The following is a 20,042-nucleotide window of genomic DNA, read 5'->3' on the forward strand; positions in this document are numbered from 1 at the left end:
GCTCCATAAAGGAAAAATCTCCAAGGAGGAATTCAAGGGGGGCTCAGAAGAGTCAGAGGTCGGAGATAAGCTTTGGCCCAAGGGTTAGTCCAGGTCATTTCTGGCTCACGGAGTCTGGGGTGGGGTGTCAGACTACGAGGAGGAAATCTTCTCCTTCTGATTCTCTCTGGGAGAAGCTGGGGATGGGTGGGGAGCACAACCAGGATTCGGGAATTAATATCCCACAATGTTCGCCATCAGCTCCATGGATACTGGACAATTTGCCCAATATCAAGTGTTGTTGTTGGTGGGGGGGTCTGACTCATAAGAACTTATTGAGTTTCTGAGTTGGGGGGGACAGAAACTTTTCCTTTCAACCCAAATTAATCCTACCCAAATATATCCAGTGAAAGTATCACAAACAATAAGGAAGACAAATGGGAGGAGGACAGGGAGGTACGAAGAAATGGCACTGAAAGGAAAATGAAGGTATTGGTCATAGGTGACTCCCTGTTGAGGGGTATGGAATATTGTGTATCCAGGCCTGACCCCTGGCCCGAGAGGTGTGTTGCCTGCCAGGGATGAAAATTAAAGATATTACTAACAGGATCCCAAAATTCATCAAACCTACCAAGCATTACCCATTTGTGATGTCCATGTGGGAACCAACGACACAGCTGTGAACACTAAACTGTGAACACATTAAAACTGACTATGAAGCTCTTGGGAGGAACTGAAAGGAACAGGAGCACATGTGGTGTCCTCATCAATCCTTCCTGTCATATGAAGGGGAATACGATGGGATCAGATGGCTGTGGAGGCGAGCCACTGGGTGTGCTTGGTGGTGCTGGCAGCAGCAGTTTGGATTCGGGAACCACGGGCGAGGTTTTCTGAATGACAACCTACTAGCATGCAATAGATTTCACCGGTCAAGGTTAGGGAAGAATGTGTTTGACAGAACCCTGGAGAGATTTATCAAGAGGTCTTTAGACTGACACAGTAAGGGAATGGAGATAACCAACATTGGAATTTCAATGAAGAAGAGCGAACAACAGAGGCCCACCTGGGAGGGCCAAGTCAAATGGAGCCAGAGGTGCGGGGCTTCAGGTGTCTATGTACCAATGCTTAAAGCTTGGGCAATAAGAAGGAAGGGCTTGATCTTCTAATGCAGACGACAGAGGGATATGATTTAGTAGGCATTACAGAGACCTGGTGGGATGATTCCCAGGACTGGTATGTAGTAGTGGATGGATACGAGTTGATCAAGAAAAACAAAAAGGGTCGAAGAGGAGGCAGAGTGGCTCCATATGTGAGGGGAGGGTTTGTTTGTCAGGAAAATACTGGAGGAGGAGGGTGACAACCCAGTGGAAAATATCAGGATAAGGGAAGGAAGGACAAAGAGTATTGTGGTTGGATTTTGCTACAGAACTCCTGACCAGGATGAGGAGGTGGATGCCTGACCGGGTATCCAGTGGAAGGGAGTATTTACACTATGTAGCCCTAAACTGCTCTAAAATAGAAACTTTATTAACAATACTACCAGATATCTTAAAGACCAAGCAAGAATGATAACAATAAGTGTTACGATCAACATTTCAACCTAAACATACAACAAAGAGTTGTGGATGAAACCCGGCTCATCACTTTGAACTGCCCGCAAAAAGAGCCATGTGGTATGAATCAATGCATAAACAGTTGCAGGGACAATGTAAATGTATCACAAGTAATGCGGCTCTGGGCTCTATATGTAGTCATGGAATCAATTATACACATCTGTCATATTATCAGATAAGGATTCCAGATGTAACCTTATTTCGAGATCTTTATCAATCACGTCTGTTGTATCAGTCAATATACCATTTCAAAAAAAGGACAATTTCACATAATATCATGAACCCCTAAAGGGTTCACAGTCTGGTTACATGGTTTCTCCTTCTGTGGGTTCTTCGATATTTTCAAAAAGTGCTACTCCAACTCAATCTCTATCCACATTCTGAGCACTGAAAAGCCCCCCCCCCTCGGTATGGGTTCTTTGATGCTATTGAAGGCGGCCACCCTGAATCTTTTTCAACACCACAAGCATTCAAAAAATTTATCTTGTGTTTAGGTTCTCTGGTGGTGTTGAACCTGAATTTCTTTCCAAACTCTCTGACTGAATCTCTTTCCGCACTGTATGCATTCAAAATGTTTCTATCCTGTGGGCTTTGTCAGATGCTTTTGAAAGCCACTCAAGTTGAATTTTTCCCACGCCCTGAGCATTCAAAAAGTTGCTCCGTTTGTGCGTTCTTTTATGCCTCTGAGGATGGCTACTTTGAGTGTATCTCTTTCCACACTGAGCATTCAAAAGGTTTCTCCCCTGTGTGTGTTCTTTTATGCCTTTGAAGAAGGCTACTCCGACTTAATCTCTTTCCACACTCTGAGCATTTGAACGGTTTCTCTCCTGTGTGAGTTCTTTGGTGATATTGAAGATAGCCACTCCAACTGAATCTCTTCCCACACTCTGAGCATTCAGAAGGTTTCTCCCCTGTGTGAGTTCTTTTATGTCGTTGAAGACTGCCACTTTCAGTGAATCCCTTCCCTCACTCCAAGCATTCAAAAGGTTTGTCCCCTGTGTGAGTTCTTTGTTGATATTTAAGATAGCGACTTGTACTAAATATCTTTCTACACTCTGAGCATTCAAATGGGTTCTCCCCTGTGTGCATTCTTTTATGCCATTGAAGATGGCTATGCATATTAAATCTCTTTCCACACTCTGAGCATTCATATGGTTTCTCCCGTGTGAGTTCTTTGATGATGTTGAAAATAGCAACTTGTATTGAATCTCGTCCCACACTCTAAGCATTCAAAAGGTTTCTCCCCTGTGTGCATTCTTTTATGCCATTGAAGATGGCTATGCATATTAAATCTCTTTCCACACTCGGAACATTCAAATGGTTTGTCACCTGCGTGGGTTCTTTGATGATATTAAGATGGCTATGCATATTGAATCTCTTTCCACACTTTGAGCATTCAAAAGGTTCCTCCCCTGTGTGCGTTCTTTTATTCATTTGAAGACCGCCACTATATCTGGATGTAAAGTAGCTTGCAACTCTCCCCTTTTCTCACAACAGCCACGTAAGGTAGGTTAGGCTGAAAGAGTGAATTGGCCCAAATTCACCCAGTGTGTTTCCATGCAAAGTGAGGGATGAAACTTGGGAATCCTAATCAGACACTCAAACCTCTACACTACCCTGGCTCCCTTAAAGCCTGCATTGCTTTTGTGTTGTGTCTCTGAACTGAAAGGTTCTCATTTTCAGGTATCTTCTTGTGTTTGAATTTTTGAAGAACGTTTCACATGTTATTTAAACAGTAAAACTGCTTTAGGTGGGTGAACATTTGTGTATATTTATTTATGAGTTTTTTATCCTGTCCTCTCCCACAAGCGGGCTCAGGGCAGAGTACAATGCACCACAAACACATAAAAACAATTGACATAATTTAAGTTGAAATTCAAAACCCAACTAAACCTACATGATGGTGAGATGGTAAAGCCTAGACATCGGGATATAACTGCCTATAACTCAGGAAGGGCCATCTAGGTAATACAGAAGGACGCCGACATCCGAAGCCACTGGAGGAAGCCGGATACCAACAAGCCCTGGGTGCTGGTAGGCAGACACTACCCTATAGACAAATGTGGCCCTAGTTAGGTGAATTGGAATTTGGAAAACCATATGTAAACCCCTCAGAGACCTGTCAAGGATTAGAGCGGTATATAAGTTGAATGTATAAATAAATATAAATAAATACTTATAAATAAAGATGACTGAGGGGGTGACATGATCGAGGTTTATAAGATTATGCATGGGAAAGAGCAGGTAGAGAAAGAGGTACTTTTCTCCCTTTCTCACAATACAAGAACTCGTGGGCACTCCATGAAACTGCAGAGCGGTCGGGTTAGAACGGATAAAAGGAAGTACTTCTTCACCCAAAGAGTGATTAACACATGGAATTCACTGCCACAGGAAGTGGTGGCGGCTACAAGCATGGACGGCTTCAAAAGGGAATTAGATAAGCATATGGAGCAGAGGTCCATCAGTGGCTATTAGCCACAAGGTATAGCTAGGGGCTCTGGGGCAAGGGATGCTCTGTCTTCTTGGTGCTTGGGGGGGGGGTCAACAGTGGGAGGGCTTCTAATGTCCTGGCCCCACTGCTGGACCTCCTGATGGCACTGGTATTTCTGGCCACTGTGTGACACAGAGTGTTGGACTGGATGGGCCTTTGGCCTGATCCAACATTGGCATCTCTTATGTTCTTATGGTGAGCCCCCAGCCTATGATGCAAATTGATGTAACAAGCAGCATAGGCTAGTTGGTAGAGGGGCTGGTTAGAACAGGGTAGGCCAATATAGTGAGGCACTATATCCCGTCCTCTCCCACAAGCGGGCTCAGGGCAGAGTACAATGCACCACAAACACATAAAAACAATTGACATAATTTAAGTTGAAATTCAAAACCCAACCAAACCTACATGATGGTGAGATGGCAAAGCCTAGACATCGGGATATAACTGTCTATAACTCAGGAAGGGCCATCGAGGTAATACTTGGTGAGCCCCCAGCCTATGATGCAAATTGATGTAACAAGCAGCATAGGCTAGTTGGTAGAGGGGCTGGTTAGAACAGGGTAGGCCAATATAGTGAGGCAGCCGCCGCCTCAACCAAAGGTCTGGTGGAACAGTTCCATTTTACAGACCCTGCAGAATTGCACTAAGTCCTGCAGGGCCCTGATCTCAATTGGGAGCTTGTTCCACTAGGCTGGAGCCAGAGCTGAAAAGGCTTTGGCTCTGCTTGAGGTTAGGCAGGTGTCTCTTGGGCCGAGGATTACCAGTAAGTGCTGTTCTGCCAAGCATAAGGCTCTCCAGGGAACATATTGGGAGAGATGGTCCTGCAGATATGTTGGTTCCTGACTTAAAGGTTAATACCATAACCTGAACATAATCTGGTACTCAATTGGGAACCAGTGCAGCTGGCAAAGCACTGGCTATATGGGCACCTGCAAAGACACCCCAAACAGGAGGCATGCTGCTGCATTTTGCATCAACTGAAGTTTCAGGGTCAGATTCAAGGGCAGCCCTGTGTAGAGCAGATTAGAAGAAGAAGAAGAGATTGGATCCCGCCCTTCACTTGGAGTCTCAGAGCGGCTTACAAACTCCTTTCCCTTCCCCTCCCCACAACAGACACCCTGTGAGGTGGGTGGGGCTGAGAGAACTCTGACACAAACTGTTCTTTTTCAAGGACAGCTGTGCCAGAGCTTGTGACTGAACCAAGGTCACATCAGCAGGTGCAAGTGGAGGAGTGGGGAATCAAACCCGGTTCTCCCAGATTAGAGTCCACACACTTAACCACTACACCAAACTGACTCTCAAATTACAGTAATTTACAGTATATAAATTACAATAATCCAGTCTGGAGGCGACAATTGCATGGATCCCTGTAGCCAAGTCATGGGAGGAGAGAGAGGGAACCAGGTACCTGACCAGGTGAAGATGAAAAAAGGCTGATTTGGCAGTGTTCATGACCTTTGTCACTATTGGCATTGGCATTAGAACTGCCCTGCCAAGGGTTGGGAGTTGGATTCCTTATCCCATGGCTCTGATACAGGACCTCCTTTGATGGATTTAATTTCTGTCAACTCTGCTGTTACCAACCAGCCATAGCCTCCAAAGCCTTGGCCAAAATGTCTGGGGCAAAATCTGGTCAGCTGTCTTATCAACAGATGGAGCTGGGTGTCATCATTATACCGGTGACAACCAAGCCCAAACCCCTGGATTTACTGGGCAAGAGGGCACATATAGATGTTAAATGTCATTGGAGAGAGGCTCATCCCTGAGGGACACCACATAAGGGTAATGTGGAGACACCCTCTCCCCAAGCACCACTCCATCACTGACCATTGAGGAAGGAGACCAGCCGTTGTAAGGCTGTCCGCTGTATCCCAGTATCGGCGAGGTGGTGGGCCATCAGATTGTAATTGATTGTGTCAAATGCTGCTGTCAACAGTGACCTGCCTCAATCCGGGTGTCTTTAGAGGTCATCCATTATGGTGGCCAGTGCAGTCTCCATCCTATAGCTGGGACAGAAACTGGACTGGAATGGGTCCAGGATGGAGGCGTCATCCAGAAAAGCCTGAAGCTGTTCCACCACCATTCTCTCGGCAGTACTGTTAAAAATGTCCTTTGAGATACTAAGAACATTAGAAGAGTCTTGCTGTGTCAGACCAGTGGTCAATCTAGTTGCCCTGGAGGGCCAGGCCAGTACATGGTATATAAAGGCAAAGGCCTTCCCCTGCTGCCTCCTAGCACTGGTTTTCAGAGGTTAACTGCCTCTGGGTATGGTGTTTTCCTTTCCTGTACTCACCATGGCTAGTAGCTGTTGGTAGGCCTATACTCCATAAATGCTTTTAACCTCCTGTTAAAGTTGTCTGGTCATAGCCATCACTTCCTCCGCTAGCGGTGAAGTCCACAATTTAATTACTTATTGAGTGGAGAAGTACCTCCTTTTGTCTGTCTTGTACCTATTACCCATTAACGTCATTGGGTGCCTCTGATTTCTAGCGTTGTGCAAGAGGAACAAGAAGCTTCCCTCTGTCCACCTTCTCTACCCCATGCATAGTTTTATAAACATCTCTCATGTTCCATCCTTAGCCATCTTTTTTTCTAAACTAGAAAGTTCCTGGCTCTTCAGGTTGTGTGTTCTGGATATGGTGCACTTTTATGTTTCAGATTTTTATGCTTTCTTTGGTGTTTGTTTAACAGATTCATTGCCAAACCATGTGCCATTCATTTTGGTGTTCAAGATAAGCTTCACAGAGTTCAGCCCAATGCAATTCTAGAAAAGGTGTTTACATCTATCACAAAGGTGAGTAATGCTTTAGAGTTTCTTTGAAAAGTAGTCCTTCCTCATTTCCATTGATCCTTTACCTTATTATATTATTATTTTGCTGTCAAGTAGCAGCTGACTTACGGTAACCCTGTAGAGTTTTCAAGGTAAGAGACATTTAGAGGTGATTTGCCATTGCTTGCCTCTGTGTAGCAACCCTGGAATTCCTTGGTGGTCTCCTTTCCAATTACTAACCAGGGCTGACCCTGCTTAGTTTTCAAGGTCTGACTGTGGCCTGTTCTGCATCCAGCATTCACTCCACTTTTTTACCAAACCCACATTGGAACAGATATTCCCTCTACATTGCATGCCACTTTCACTTTCTTCAATTGTCAGATTTTATTATGGTCTCCACACTACATGCCAGTTTCACTTCCTTTGATCTCTCGGTTTTATGGTACTGTTGACATAGATTTATGGCCATTCAGGGGTGACTCTGCAGTCAGTATGGTATTGGCCCCGGGGTATTTGAATGTGGTTTTGAGGGGCATCTTTTTCTGTTCCAGTGTGGGTTTGGTAAAACAAAGGAGCAAATGCTAGATGCAGAATGGGCCAATAATATCAAGCTGGCCTGGGCTATCCAGGTCAGAGCATTGGTCCTCTGTGGTCTGGGAGAAATGAGCTTATTGCTGTAGCATTTTTTAAAAAAAATATTCTTGTCCCCCTGAATTGGTTTTAGTCCTGTTGGCTTGTACTGGAAAAATGCCTGAATCCAGGAAGCTGTTCGTTTGGGAATAACTGATAGTGTCACTCTTTTCTGTTTCTTTCATTGTCCCACCCCATTTCCCTTGAAATTTTTTTAAAGAACTACTTTCGCCATTTGTATGCTGTTGTTGCTGGGTTAATTTTATTCTTGAACTCTTCATCACATTAATGTAGACTGTAACAAGTGCAACAACATTTAATATAAAAACAGTCTTCAGCAGAACTGACAACTGGATTTTGGCAAGAGTTTTTGCTGAACTAAGCAGATGTTGGCATACATCCAATAATTAATTTTAATTTTTTTAAATATTGACTGGATAGGTCCTGGGGGTTGCATTTTTCTTGTAACCTCTTATTATTTTGCTGTGTATATCAGGGACTGCATCAAAACAATATTCCTACTTCACTTTCTTGACCCCATTTGTTTTGGAAGAGAAAGGACTTAAACTCAGTTTGCAAGCACAGGATTGGCTCTGGAAATATCGCCAGGGAAATCTAGTCTTCTTGAAGCCTGATAGCTAATCAAGTTTTCCTGGCAGAATTTGAGGTGATCAAAAAGATATTTAATTAGCTATTAGAGTTGAAAACATCTTTAATTAGATATTAGAGCTGTGAAGGCTTGGGAAAACTTTTTTTTCCTTGGAAGACTTTTTTCATATGTTCATATGGAAAAATTGGGAGACTTTGGAGAGCGCTGGAAAAATATTCCTATGAAATATTTTTTCTTTGAAATGACTAATACTTTTAAGGATAAAGTTTTGTTCTATCAAAATGGGTATCATGAAAGCCTGAAGACATTTTGCTCATGGAAGTTTTGCAGAGCACTGAAAAAAACTTGAATGAAACATTTGCTTTTCTTTTGGAATAAGCGATGGGCATAGGGCACAGCAGTTTGTGCTGTGCCTCACTTGAGTATTCGGTATATGTGCTTATAGAAAATGTATTAATCCTTTCAAATTCCATAAATATGCCTATTAATAAAATGTTTTTTGCTAAAGCAGAAAAATGAAGTTGGGTTTGATGAGAAAGTAAGGGTTGCAGATGTTTAATTTCTCCCCAAATTGTTGTTTTTATCCAGAAAAAAACTGGGGAAAATGTATTTCAATAGTAGTGTTGTCCTAATGGATATGTACAATGCAAAATAGTGCCCAAATCATTAAGTAGTGCAAGAGTAAGACCCAGCCTGGCTCACTGAGGGCCAAACTAGATGTTATGGCATCTCCAGGTCTGACCAGTGGACACCAAAGCCATGTTAGAGCTGAGCTCAGCTGTTTAAAAATGGCCAGCTCTAAAATGGTGTTGGCATCTACAGGGTCAGACCCATGGATGCTGTAATGTCTAATTTGGCCCGAACACTAAAACACATTTAATTGCACAAAAAATTAGCTCTTATCAGAGAAGGAAGGTATGCTTGACTGATAGGCAATTCCTCCCACTGGGACAGGAGGTAGGGACAGAGCCTGGTTTCCTGTGACCCCTAGTGGAAGACATCTTCTTTCCCCTTCAGCAGTTCTTTTCCCACCTTGGAAAGGAAGACAGGAGATTGAGGAGGTCTGCTTCATGGTTCTCCTGGGCCACCTTTTTTTTTTGCTTCATGATGCTCCTAAACCAGCCTTTTACCTCAGTCGTCTTCTTCACACTTCTCCTAAACCTGCATTTCTGCCAGTTTTCTACCCCTTTCTACTGGCCTCCTCCTCTTCCTCATTTTTGGAATACTGAGTTTAAAATGTAACCCTTTTTACAAACTTTAAGATTTGTGTCTTGGTTGAGGTGATGGCTATGAGGCTGTACTCTTAAGAAACTTTTAATTTCTCAGTGGAGAAGCGGGACTTTAATAACCTGCAATGCTTACTATTAGCTCTCCCAAGACACTGCAGCAGCCAGTTTTCCTTTTGAAAGCAACAATAGAGTTGGAGTGTTGGGGGGGGGGCACAGCCAGCTCAAGCTAGTGCAAGGTGGTCACCACGGTCATAGAAGAACAGGTTACTTTACCCCCAAAATGTGACTACCACCTCATTGGACAAAGAAGCATTCTTTTCAGGTCTCCTGGGGTGACTTCACACTCCAGAGGGTAATCTGCTTCAGATGCAGCCCCCTCCTGATCTTAAAGCCAATGCAGTTTAGGAATGGGTGCACAATCCTGACATGCCTAGCATGTCTGGAGGTATGGCTGATGGGTCCCTCTGGGCTTGACTGGGTAGCCTCTCAGCTGCTCAGTGGGACCTTTCATCCCCATGGAATGATGGCAGCTGAGCTGTGGTGTGGCCCAGCAAGGCAGCATTGATGGGTCTTCCAGAGAGCTTTTTGCTATTGGATTGATAATGGGGAATTGCACAGCAAGGTGGAGGCCTGTGGTTCCTGTGGAGTTCTCACAAGGTTGGCCCATCTCTCAAGACCAGGAGATGGGTTGCAGGGGCTGCAGGGAGTTATTTAAGCTTCCTCATCCAGAGAAGGAGGATGTCATCAGCTTGTCTTCTTTCCCTGGAGCCAGTTGATGAGAGGAGGAGGAACAGGGTGAGCTTGAATCCACTCCCATTACAACCTGAGGTCCTTCCTGTGGGAGAGAGGGAAAACTTGAGTACTTCCCAGTGTTGACACAGCAGGTGAGGCAGAGTCTTATTTTACCTCAGTAACCCAGTTGCCTGGTTACTGATAGGAAAATCATCCTGGCTGACCAAGGCAGCTAGAATGGCCTCTCAGTATTATCTAGTAGCAATGTGTTGGGGGTCATTTTTGCTGTCATGGAAGAAGTGAGGTAAGGAAAGCACTCTGCAGGTGGAAATCCTTTCCTCTACAGAAACTGCCCATTGAATCCAAGCCAAGATCTGCCAAGTATCTGTTTCCTCAAGAAGATCTTCCCCATTTAATTAATTACCAAGACTGTTGCATCCCCCAGAGAAGAACCCTTAAACTAGGACACAGATAACTTCTGAAATAGCTGTTCTGTCAAGCTTATAAATTTATGCTGCTTTGGTAGCCCCCATTGGGCAGAAAGATAGCATACAAAAGTTGTAAATAAATAAATGGGCCAGGAAGATATACTTTAGAGGAAAAGAACTGTAATCAAATGTTTTCCTGTCCAGATTATTTTGTGGAGAAGATCAAGAAAGAATGGTCTGCCCCACCTTCCCCTCATTTCTCAGATTTTGAATATTAAAGGACTGTTTCTCTTCCTAGCAGTGGTTTTGATTCAAGTCCTGTTAGTAGATGCTCAGCAGCCATACTGGTCTCTGGTCTAGTGGTCCACTTGGTCTCACTTGGTCCCAGCCTACCACATATTTTCCCATAGTAGCCTGTAGAAATGGAGGCTGTTATCTATCTATGGAACTGATGCCATATGGTGCCTTCATTTTTGTTCAACACACTTGACTGCATGTGTCTGGTCCACTGGGGTTGGGAGACTATATTTGTGGGTTACTCCACAGAGTTCCTTCATTGCTGCTGTGACAGGTACTTGGCTTTCCATGCATTACCAAAGATGACTTGACAGAAGCTTGCTTTTCACATTCTGATTGTACAGTTGGAAATTTCTCAAGTTCTTTCACCAGCTGAAGCACTTCCAGTTCAGGGCTGTCATTTGGCCTTGATCTGTGCCCAAATTAAGGTTGCAATGGTGTTGTCAATGTACTGGATGGCATTTTTCTGAAATCCTCCATCTAGGGATTAAGCTATCAGGATTTTACAATTAGTTCACATGTGTGGAAGATTATAGTTCCCTGTTCAGCTGGAAGAGATGTATTAACATTTTCTAAATGTATTCCACACCTCTGAGTCTTTGTAGTTTCTCATGATGAGAATCTTTTCTAAATGGAGACAAGCTGGTATTACTCGCTGTACAGGATTTGCCCACCCAAGCCAGTTCAGGAATGGGAGGGAATCCTGTACTTTTCCAGTACATTAAACAACAACCCACGAGATGGACTAAACCCTCTCTGGTTTCAGAACAATATGCCACCAGAACCTCTACATTAGTTCCCGCTTCCAACCTGAGATTAGAGGTTCAAACTCTCAGACTCTCAGTTGGTATCTGGAATTTAACACATTAGCAACTCATTCCCAGAGATGCACACTTTTTACTCTCCAATAGTAGCGTATATGGTGAGCGTTTAGGCCACAAGATTTAGCCTTGGAATTCAGGTACAACATCAGAGACCATTTAACAATCAGAATAATTTTTATTCAATACAGAGCATAGCACAGACTACCAGAGATTATAAAATAACAAGCCTAAGGCGATTTGCCTTAACTACACAGTAAAAGATACATATTTACTAAGTTCAGGAGCATCCAAACAGTCCACGGGATTTTGAAGGCAAAATCCATCTTTGCACTCCATGTGCTTTAAGTCACAAAGCAGTCCCATGTCTCTTTAAAGGACAGCATTTCCAGGTGCAATCAAACAAGCACAGAACAGGAACAGAGAGGAAGAACAAAGACTCTCTCTCATTGGGATTGAACAATTATAGCCCAATTCAAGTCACCAATTAGATGTGGTTATTAGCCAATTGTGAGTGGGCATGGGTGTGCCCAATTGTTGGTTGTCATAGCCGTAACATAGGATTGGCTAGAAGTTTGGAGACCACGCCTGCAGTCACATGACCCCAAACGTCAGCTTCTCCATTGCTGAGGTGACTTTTTGCATGTGAGGCAGAGCCAGGCGCCATCAGGTCTGCCTCTTCCCTTAGAGGTGTGAAAGAATGTGTGGTTATATGGCATGGTTATAAAGTTTCTCTGGCCAAATGGACAGGCCATTTGGCTTCAACAGGAAACAAGACACAGCATGTTATCAGAAAGACATCACAGGAGAGGCATGGATTTTTAGAAATCAATATTTCTATACATTCGCCTAATAGATTTAGTTAATAAAAGCCAACCTCTCAATAAAACTGAGTTAGAGAAGACAGGAGAAGGGATACCCTGGTTTAGATACTTCCAAATAAATCATACAACAAAAAGAATATAACATAGTGATATTTCTCCAGGTCTCTAATAGCATTTGAACTATTACTAAAGAGTCATTGTGGAGACAGTAAGGGACTTGTTTCTTGTATTTATAAAATTCTGATTTCCTTAAGGAAAGGAGAAAGAGTAAAATATCAATCACTGTGGCAGATGGATTGCCAAAATAAATTACAGGAGACGGACTGGATGAAAATCTGGAGATCACTGAGTATCATATTGAAGATTTTTAGTTCAATTCTTTTAAAGTTTTAAATAGATGGTATTTACCCCCAATCAGTTTATATCGCATAAACCCCACCATAAGCCAAAAATGCTGGAAGAATTGTGGCAAGGTTGGGGATTTCTTGCATTGTTGGTGGCACTGTCCGATGATTAAAGAATTCTGTCAGCAAATATTGACACAAATCTGTATAATTACTGGATGTAATTTACCTCCTTTACTGGAGACGGTCCTATGTCAGTGGTCAGCCCCTATATGCAATAAAGTAAAAACGTTGTTAATTTCAACACTCTTAGCCATAGCTAGAATTACAATTGTGATAAAATTGAGAGAGAAAATGGGGCCTACGTTTCTAATGTGGCAAAATAAATTATGGGAGCATTTTATTGTTGATATAATTATGAGCCATCCTATACTACCTAACTTAGAAAATCACCAAAAAACATTTCAAGCAATCTGGTTTTCTGTACTGGAATATTTAGCTGGAAAAGAGATTGTTCCAAAGAATTCGCATTATCGAGGATTGTTATATTTTTGACTAACATATGTTTTGTTAAATAATTCTGTAGTAGATTGAAATACACAATTACTCTAAACATTAGTAATTGTTAAGTTTGAACAACTAATTGTTAATTTCTGGGAGTTGTTGTTATGGTTATTCTGTAAAAATGATAAAGAATTTTTAAAAAGAGAAAAAGAAGTACAGCTATGTCAGTGACATCCAGCAACAAGCCTTCCATCAAAAACATTTGGAAGACAGCTATACAATTTGTCAGATGTTGTAAGATCAACTCTTTCATTATAAAATTAAAGGCCTTGGTTGTTTTGCCATTTGGGTATATAATGCTGCAGCAGTTCTGTAGCTCTTATTTATAGTCAGTCCTTGGTTGGGAATACTGTTCTTGGACATACCATCAGTCAAGGATATGCACCTCTCCATAAGTAAGAATGAGACATTGGACTTATTGTGGTTATTCCTTCTTGTTGTTGTTCAGTCGCACAGTTGAGTCCAACTCTTCGCCACCCCATGGACCAGATCACGCCAGGCCTTCCGGTCTTCTGCCGTCCTCTGAAGTTTGCTTAACTTCATGTTCGTTGCATCTATGACACTGTCTAACCATCTCATCCTTTGCTGTCTCCGTCTTCTTTGACCTTCAATCTTTCCCAGCATCAGGGTCTTCTCCAGTGAGTGCTCCCTTCTCATTTGGTGGCCAAAGAATTTGAGCTTCGGTTTCATTATCTGGCCTTCCAGGGAACAGTCAGGGTTGATTTCTTTTAGGATTGACTGGTTTGATCTTCTTGCAGTCCAAGGGACTCTCAAGAGTCTTCTCCAGCACCATAGTTCAAAAGAATCTATTCTTCAGCGCTCGGCCTTCCTTATAGTCCAACTCTTGCAGCCATACATGACTACTGGGAATACTATTGCTTTGACCATGCAGACTTTTGTCTCTACTTTTGATCATGCTGTTTAGATTCGCCATCGCTTTCCTCCCAAGGAGCTGGTGTCTTTTAATTTCATGGCTGCTGTCACAATCTGCGGTGATCTGGGATCCCAGGAACGTGAAGTCTGTCACTACTTCCACAACTTCCCCTTCTATTTGCCAAGGAGTGATGGGGCTGGATGCCATGATTTTAGTTTTTTTGATGTTGAGCTTCAAGCCAAGTATTGCGCTCTCCTCTTTCACTCTGAGCAAGAGGCTCTTAAGGTCCTTCTTAAGGTCTTATTCCTTCTACCCAGAGATATGGAGGGTATTTTTCTCCCACCCTGTTTTCAGGACAGTATCAGTATGGCTGCTAAGTAAGGAACACTGCAGTGTTCTCTATCTGAACGTGTCTTGTTTGGTTAAGGACCTCTGATGTACTTTCTGCAAATGATTTGCACATACACTTTGGCTGATGGCTTAACAAATGTTTATACCTCCTATCTGGACAGATTAATTCAGTTGGTTCCAGATTTTTATGAGTTCTTTTGTGTTGTGGCTCGTTAACCAATAATTTCCTGCTCTAGAAATAGTAGAACTGCTGAAAGGGGACAGAGGTGCCTCCCATTGGTACTTGCTGGGGTTTTGTCCCTGCCTCCTGCTGCAGTACATAATTCATTGTGGTGGTATACCAAGCAGCTCATTATTCAGACAAAACACTTGGGGTTCAGTCTGTTTGCTCACAGACAGCGCCCACATACAGAGGAGTTTCACAGGCCTCAGTTCTTATTCTTATGTTTATTAGCTTCTATGACCAAAGGTCTTAAGCTCAATTATCAAACATGGATATACAACGTTAGCCTCAAAATATGAACTTTACAATCAAAATTTACAGTCAAAATAATAAAATCTAAAAGATCTAAAATGTTAAAACAGAAGTCATTAATAAAACTTTAATTCATTTAAATATTCATTTAAATCATATCAACAGAGTTTATACCAAATTCTGTTACAATTGGGTCAAGCCAGATTTTTGTCACTTTACAGATAAAACTATCATTAAAATTTTTGTAACAAAACAAGTGGTTTCAGGATTAATATCTTCCAACAGATAGGAGACCATCCAGAGTTCAGTAGGTAATCGATGTTTGATAAGAACTGGAGTGTTCCAAATTGATCTAGGAATCAACCACTGATGACAGAATAATAGGAGATGGCCAAGTGTTTTATAGCGCCAGTCTCACGATTACATAAGTGATCCGAGTATGGGACTTTAGAAAAGCGACCTGTTAACTCAGCAGTGGGAAAAGCGTTAAGCCTAGCAAGAGTGAAAACACATCTGTAACTAGGTATTTTTAAGGTTCTAGTATATGAAGGAAGAGACTCCGGAGGAGGAATACCTAAGGCAAGAGTGGAACATATGCGTCTTGCTCGAGCTAAAGTACTAGCCCAATCAAGATTAAGCACCTTTATTCTGGTCTGCTTTATGGTTTCCTGGTAAGTTAAATTGCCCCATGCTGTTAATCCAGCATCTAGATATCTTTCCCAGCTGCTTTTGTGGTTGTCTTCCTTTATCAAACATAGAAGCCACCTTGGACGTTTGGTGCTGAGTAAAAGACTTTGAGTCTCAGTTTGAAAGCTGCAATCCAGGTTCTAGACTCCAAGAAATATTGGGCAAATTCCACTCTAAGTGCAGTACCAGCCACACATCTAGGAACCCCAGCCATTCTATGCAAAAAATAAAGAAGTGTATGATTGAGAGATTCAGAAACTGCGTTAATCCAAATAGCAACCCCAAATAAAATCTGAGAAGTTAGTTTAGCGTTAAAAGCTGCTATGGCCATCGGTACATACTGACAACCCCCTTGAAAAGAAACATCTAAGAATAGCGTTTGAGTTTGTTCTAGCAGTCTCTGATGCTGCGCTAATATGAGGCTTCCAAGACAGATTGTGACTGAATGTCACTCCCAAATAGTTAAATTGGGTCACCTGTTCTAGTTTCTCGCCCATGACAAACCAGGAATTCTTTCTACAATAAGAATGGTTTGAGAAAGCCATTATTTTTGATTTATTATAGTTAATTGTGACTTCCACCAGTTCACTGGTGTGACTTTCTTTAAAACATCATCAGCAAACATATATTTCTTGAATGGTTCTCCCTTAGCGCTGAAGTTTATTATAGTTGACATTACATATGGATGACTGCTGGATACTAACATCATAGCTAGCTCCTCTTCCTCCGCCCTTAAGGTTTGACCCTGGTACCGAATATTGACAGTATTTGTGAGAAAACGATCTGGAGACAGCACGTGTCCCATTCTTTTTTTTTAATGCTTGTAATTTAAATCTGTCAGGGTGTAGTTCTGTTAAGTGATCAGTCAGTTCCTTCCAAATTTCAACAGCATCAGCAATAAAACAGCTATTTTTCTGTATTTTAAGCTTCAGAAATGGGTTTCAGGATGCTCAGCATATGTTCAACATATTTTGGCCATGACAGTGCCATCTATTTTCTCTCGATTTTGTTCACCAACTGTCATCAGAATAGGCCAGTTCTTGATATACTACTCAAAACATCTAACATCTTGTGAGAGCATTAGCTTGGTTCCACCCATTCTTTCCCGAGCTGCGGCGGCAAAATGATTGTTATGGAAGTATTTAGCAATTAGTCTTCCAGAACACTGAAGGCTTTTTGGCTAGGAGGTGCTGCAAATGAGCACTGCAACAGTATGTTATTAGCTTTGTATTCCGTTCCTGCTCTAAATTTCTTCCCATCTTGGATACATTTGCAGCATTGTCTGTGACCGAATTGTGTACTGGACATTTGAATATTTGTTCACATGTTGTTATAGCTTTTGTTGCCACTTCTTGTAAGTATTCTGCTGTGTGTGCATTTCCTGATGTATCAATTGCTTCTGCAAGGAAGACATTCCCTTCTGTTGTTATATGAGCACATAGAACAGGGTCATTGTGGACATTGCTCCACCAATCAAGATTTAGATTAACAATTTTACCCTCTAGAGCTGTTGCACATTGCTCCGTTTCTCTGTCATAAAGTTTGTCCCTGCAACATCTGCTCTGCTGAATGGACTGTATCCTGGTCTCAGTGACTGAACCATATTAGTGAAGTTTGAGTTTTCAATGAGACAGAAAGAAGAGTTTGTCACATAAACAAACTGGGCAGTTTTTTCTTTTTTTTTAAGCCCCCCAAGGGGGTATTTTTTATTTGCATTTCTATAAAACTACAGCAGAAATTGGGGAGGGAGAGTCTACAATCTATAGGAAAAAGTAAAGAAAACCTAACTAAAAACCCAAGAATGGAGGTTATACAATGCTTAAAACATAGTTGTTACTCTCATACATTTGCTTTCAAACATGAGTGCCCGCCAATCATCGCTTCTGCTGACAAAACCTGCTTGTCTGACTGAACAGAGAGTAATTCCAAAGCTATAACACACATAATCACAGCCCTTAAGAAAAATTTAGCATCTCCACGCTTTACTCCCCCCCCCCAGGCAAAATCTTTAAAACCAATGTTCCCTCAGCAAGAACATTACAACACGTTTTTTTCTTCTGTCTTTGATGTATCTTCTTTCTTCAATTATCTTTTAGTTTTTATAAGTCCAAATCTGTCCATTCATAATATAAACCAAGTTCCTTTTTTCCTGGGAGATCTTCGCTTCCTTAAACGTCTTAGATCAAAAGAGTCTTTCCTTTTGTTGCAATTACAACACGCTCATTGGAGATTCTAACCTTTCTCTTAGCAAGCAGATCATATAAAGTTAGGGTAGCAAGCCCTTTACTCCAAAAAATGCTTTTTGATCAGCTTGCCAGTCCAGCCACAAAGAACTAAACTTAGAGTCTCCTTGCCATTCATATGTCTCTATGATCAACATACTGTCCCTTTAAAAGTGTAGCTGTTTTTAGTACAGATCCAGATCGCTTCTCACTTTAGCCACCAGAGGTCCCACGATTCACTTTAAAGACAGAGTCTATGGTTAGGTCACAACCTAACTTTCCACTGTCCTCCTTTCTGAAGAAAGCATTGGTCCCGCCTCCCTCTTCTCCTCTCATCGCCATCTTTTGGGGATGTTTACATCAGCCGAGAAAGAATGCCAAAGTCTCTAAGGTCTGTTTAAACGCTCCGCTTTCTTTTAGAAAAACTCTCTGCTACAGTCCATCACCACAGTTTGATCAGTCCCTCCCTCCTTGCTTTCGCATTTGCTTAAAATGTCGGGAGATAGGGCATCCCCTCCCCCCCTTCGTTTATACGCTTGTAGTGGAGGGACTTCACTTCTAGGCTTTAGTGTCTTGTTTCAACGACAACTCACTCATCAATCCTTGAATCGATCCACCAGGTCCTAAGACGGCCCCTGGGATCACGCCAGGCAGAAAAAATCGCTAAACCTCCAAATGCTTGTTCCGGTGGTCGCTTCTAATCCAGTACTGGGAATCAGGGCAGGACCTTCAGGGCAGAGAGTAGCCCCCCTGTACCGGCTACCGGCTGGAGGTAGGGCTCTATGTCTCTCGGAGGACCCCAGAGACGCCACCATCGTTCAAAGCACCAAAAACAGGAAGTCAGTTTTTTCATCAGTTAACAAGGGGCTACTAGGCAAAGGGAAATTTGGGAAACATCCACAAGTGTCTTTTAAGCTGGCAGCTTGTAGAGCAAGTCTAATACAATTAGTATTCAGTCCAGTTGAGTGTAATTGCATCTACACACAGGGGAGTCCCATAAGGCTCAACTGAACCCCATGCAAACTATGGTGCCCAGAAATGGACATAGAAATTCAGATGAAGTCTGATTATTATTTGTTATGACTTGGATATGATTCTGTTAATGAAGCCTAAAGTCTTATTAGCTTCTTTTGCAGCTGGCCCCACTGGTGGACCTCCTGATGACACCTGGGTTTTGGCCACTCACTGTGTGAACACAGAGTGTTGGACTGGGTGGGCCATTGGCCTGATCCAACATGGCTTTTCTTATGTTCTTAGCTGGTCACACTTTTGACTAATATTCAGCTTGTGATAACAGTGCAATCTCAAGATGTTTTTCATATATACTACTGCCATACCAGGTATCCCTGTCCTATACCTGTGCATTTGTTTCTTATTTCTATAAATGCAAAGCTTTGCATTTGCCTCTGTTAAATTTTATTCTGTTAGTTTCAGCCCAGCTTTCCAACCCTATCCAGACTTTTCTCTGTGAACGATGCAAATTACTTGGCTTCTGAAGCTTGAATAAATTATCTGATGCAGAAATGAAGGCCTGGTTGGTGATATTGGAGGCAGGCACGGTTCTTCTGTTTCCTGCAGTGGTTGCTCATGCTTCCTGTGTGCGTACACACTTGCAGGAAACATAAGGAATGCAGGGTCTTGTTTAGAGATGTAAAATTTCTGGAAATGTTGAAGCCGTGGGAAAAAACGGAACTTGGGGAAAACTTGAAATACGTGCAATACTTGCTGTTCTATCAAACCTAAACTAATTTTATTGCTTTAACAACATAAAATGCATAATTTATAATTTACTTGCAATATTCAAAATATTTATGGAATTTAAAAGTTGTAAATTCCTTAGTTTTTTACAAGCAAAACTGCAAATATATCCCAAACCACAAGCTGATGTAGCCTATGCTACTTTAGCCTGTATACTTTAACTTTTACTATCTGAAAATTAGAAAAAACAAGAGGGGGACCCGCGATACTCGCGGGGGGGGAGAGAGAAGAGGTCCGTCTCCTACATCCCCCCCCGCTCGATCTCCCTGAGGCGGTGGCGGCGAGGCCGGTCCTCCCCCCCGGCCGGCTCCGAGGCGTCGGAGGCAAGTCCGGTTCCCCCCCC

At 42.4% G+C, this 20,042-nt stretch overlaps 1 protein-coding gene across 1 annotated transcript in view; it reads left to right on the plus strand.

Moving 5' to 3' along the window:
- Window positions 1–20,042, plus strand: part of CERS5 (ceramide synthase 5) — a 69,815-nt gene that overhangs the window by 12,428 nt on the left and 37,345 nt on the right. Inside the window, exon 2 of the mRNA XM_015425624.1 lies at window positions 6,775–6,877. Coding sequence (XP_015281110.1) covers window positions 6,775–6,877 — 103 coding nt within the window. The remainder of the gene's footprint in view (window positions 1–6,774; window positions 6,878–20,042) is intronic.

This window comes from Gekko japonicus, unplaced genomic scaffold, assembly GCF_001447785.1.
Source record: "Gekko japonicus isolate JY-2015 unplaced genomic scaffold, Gekko_japonicus_V1.1 scaffold990, whole genome shotgun sequence".
Taxonomy (NCBI): Eukaryota; Metazoa; Chordata; class Lepidosauria; order Squamata; family Gekkonidae; genus Gekko; species Gekko japonicus.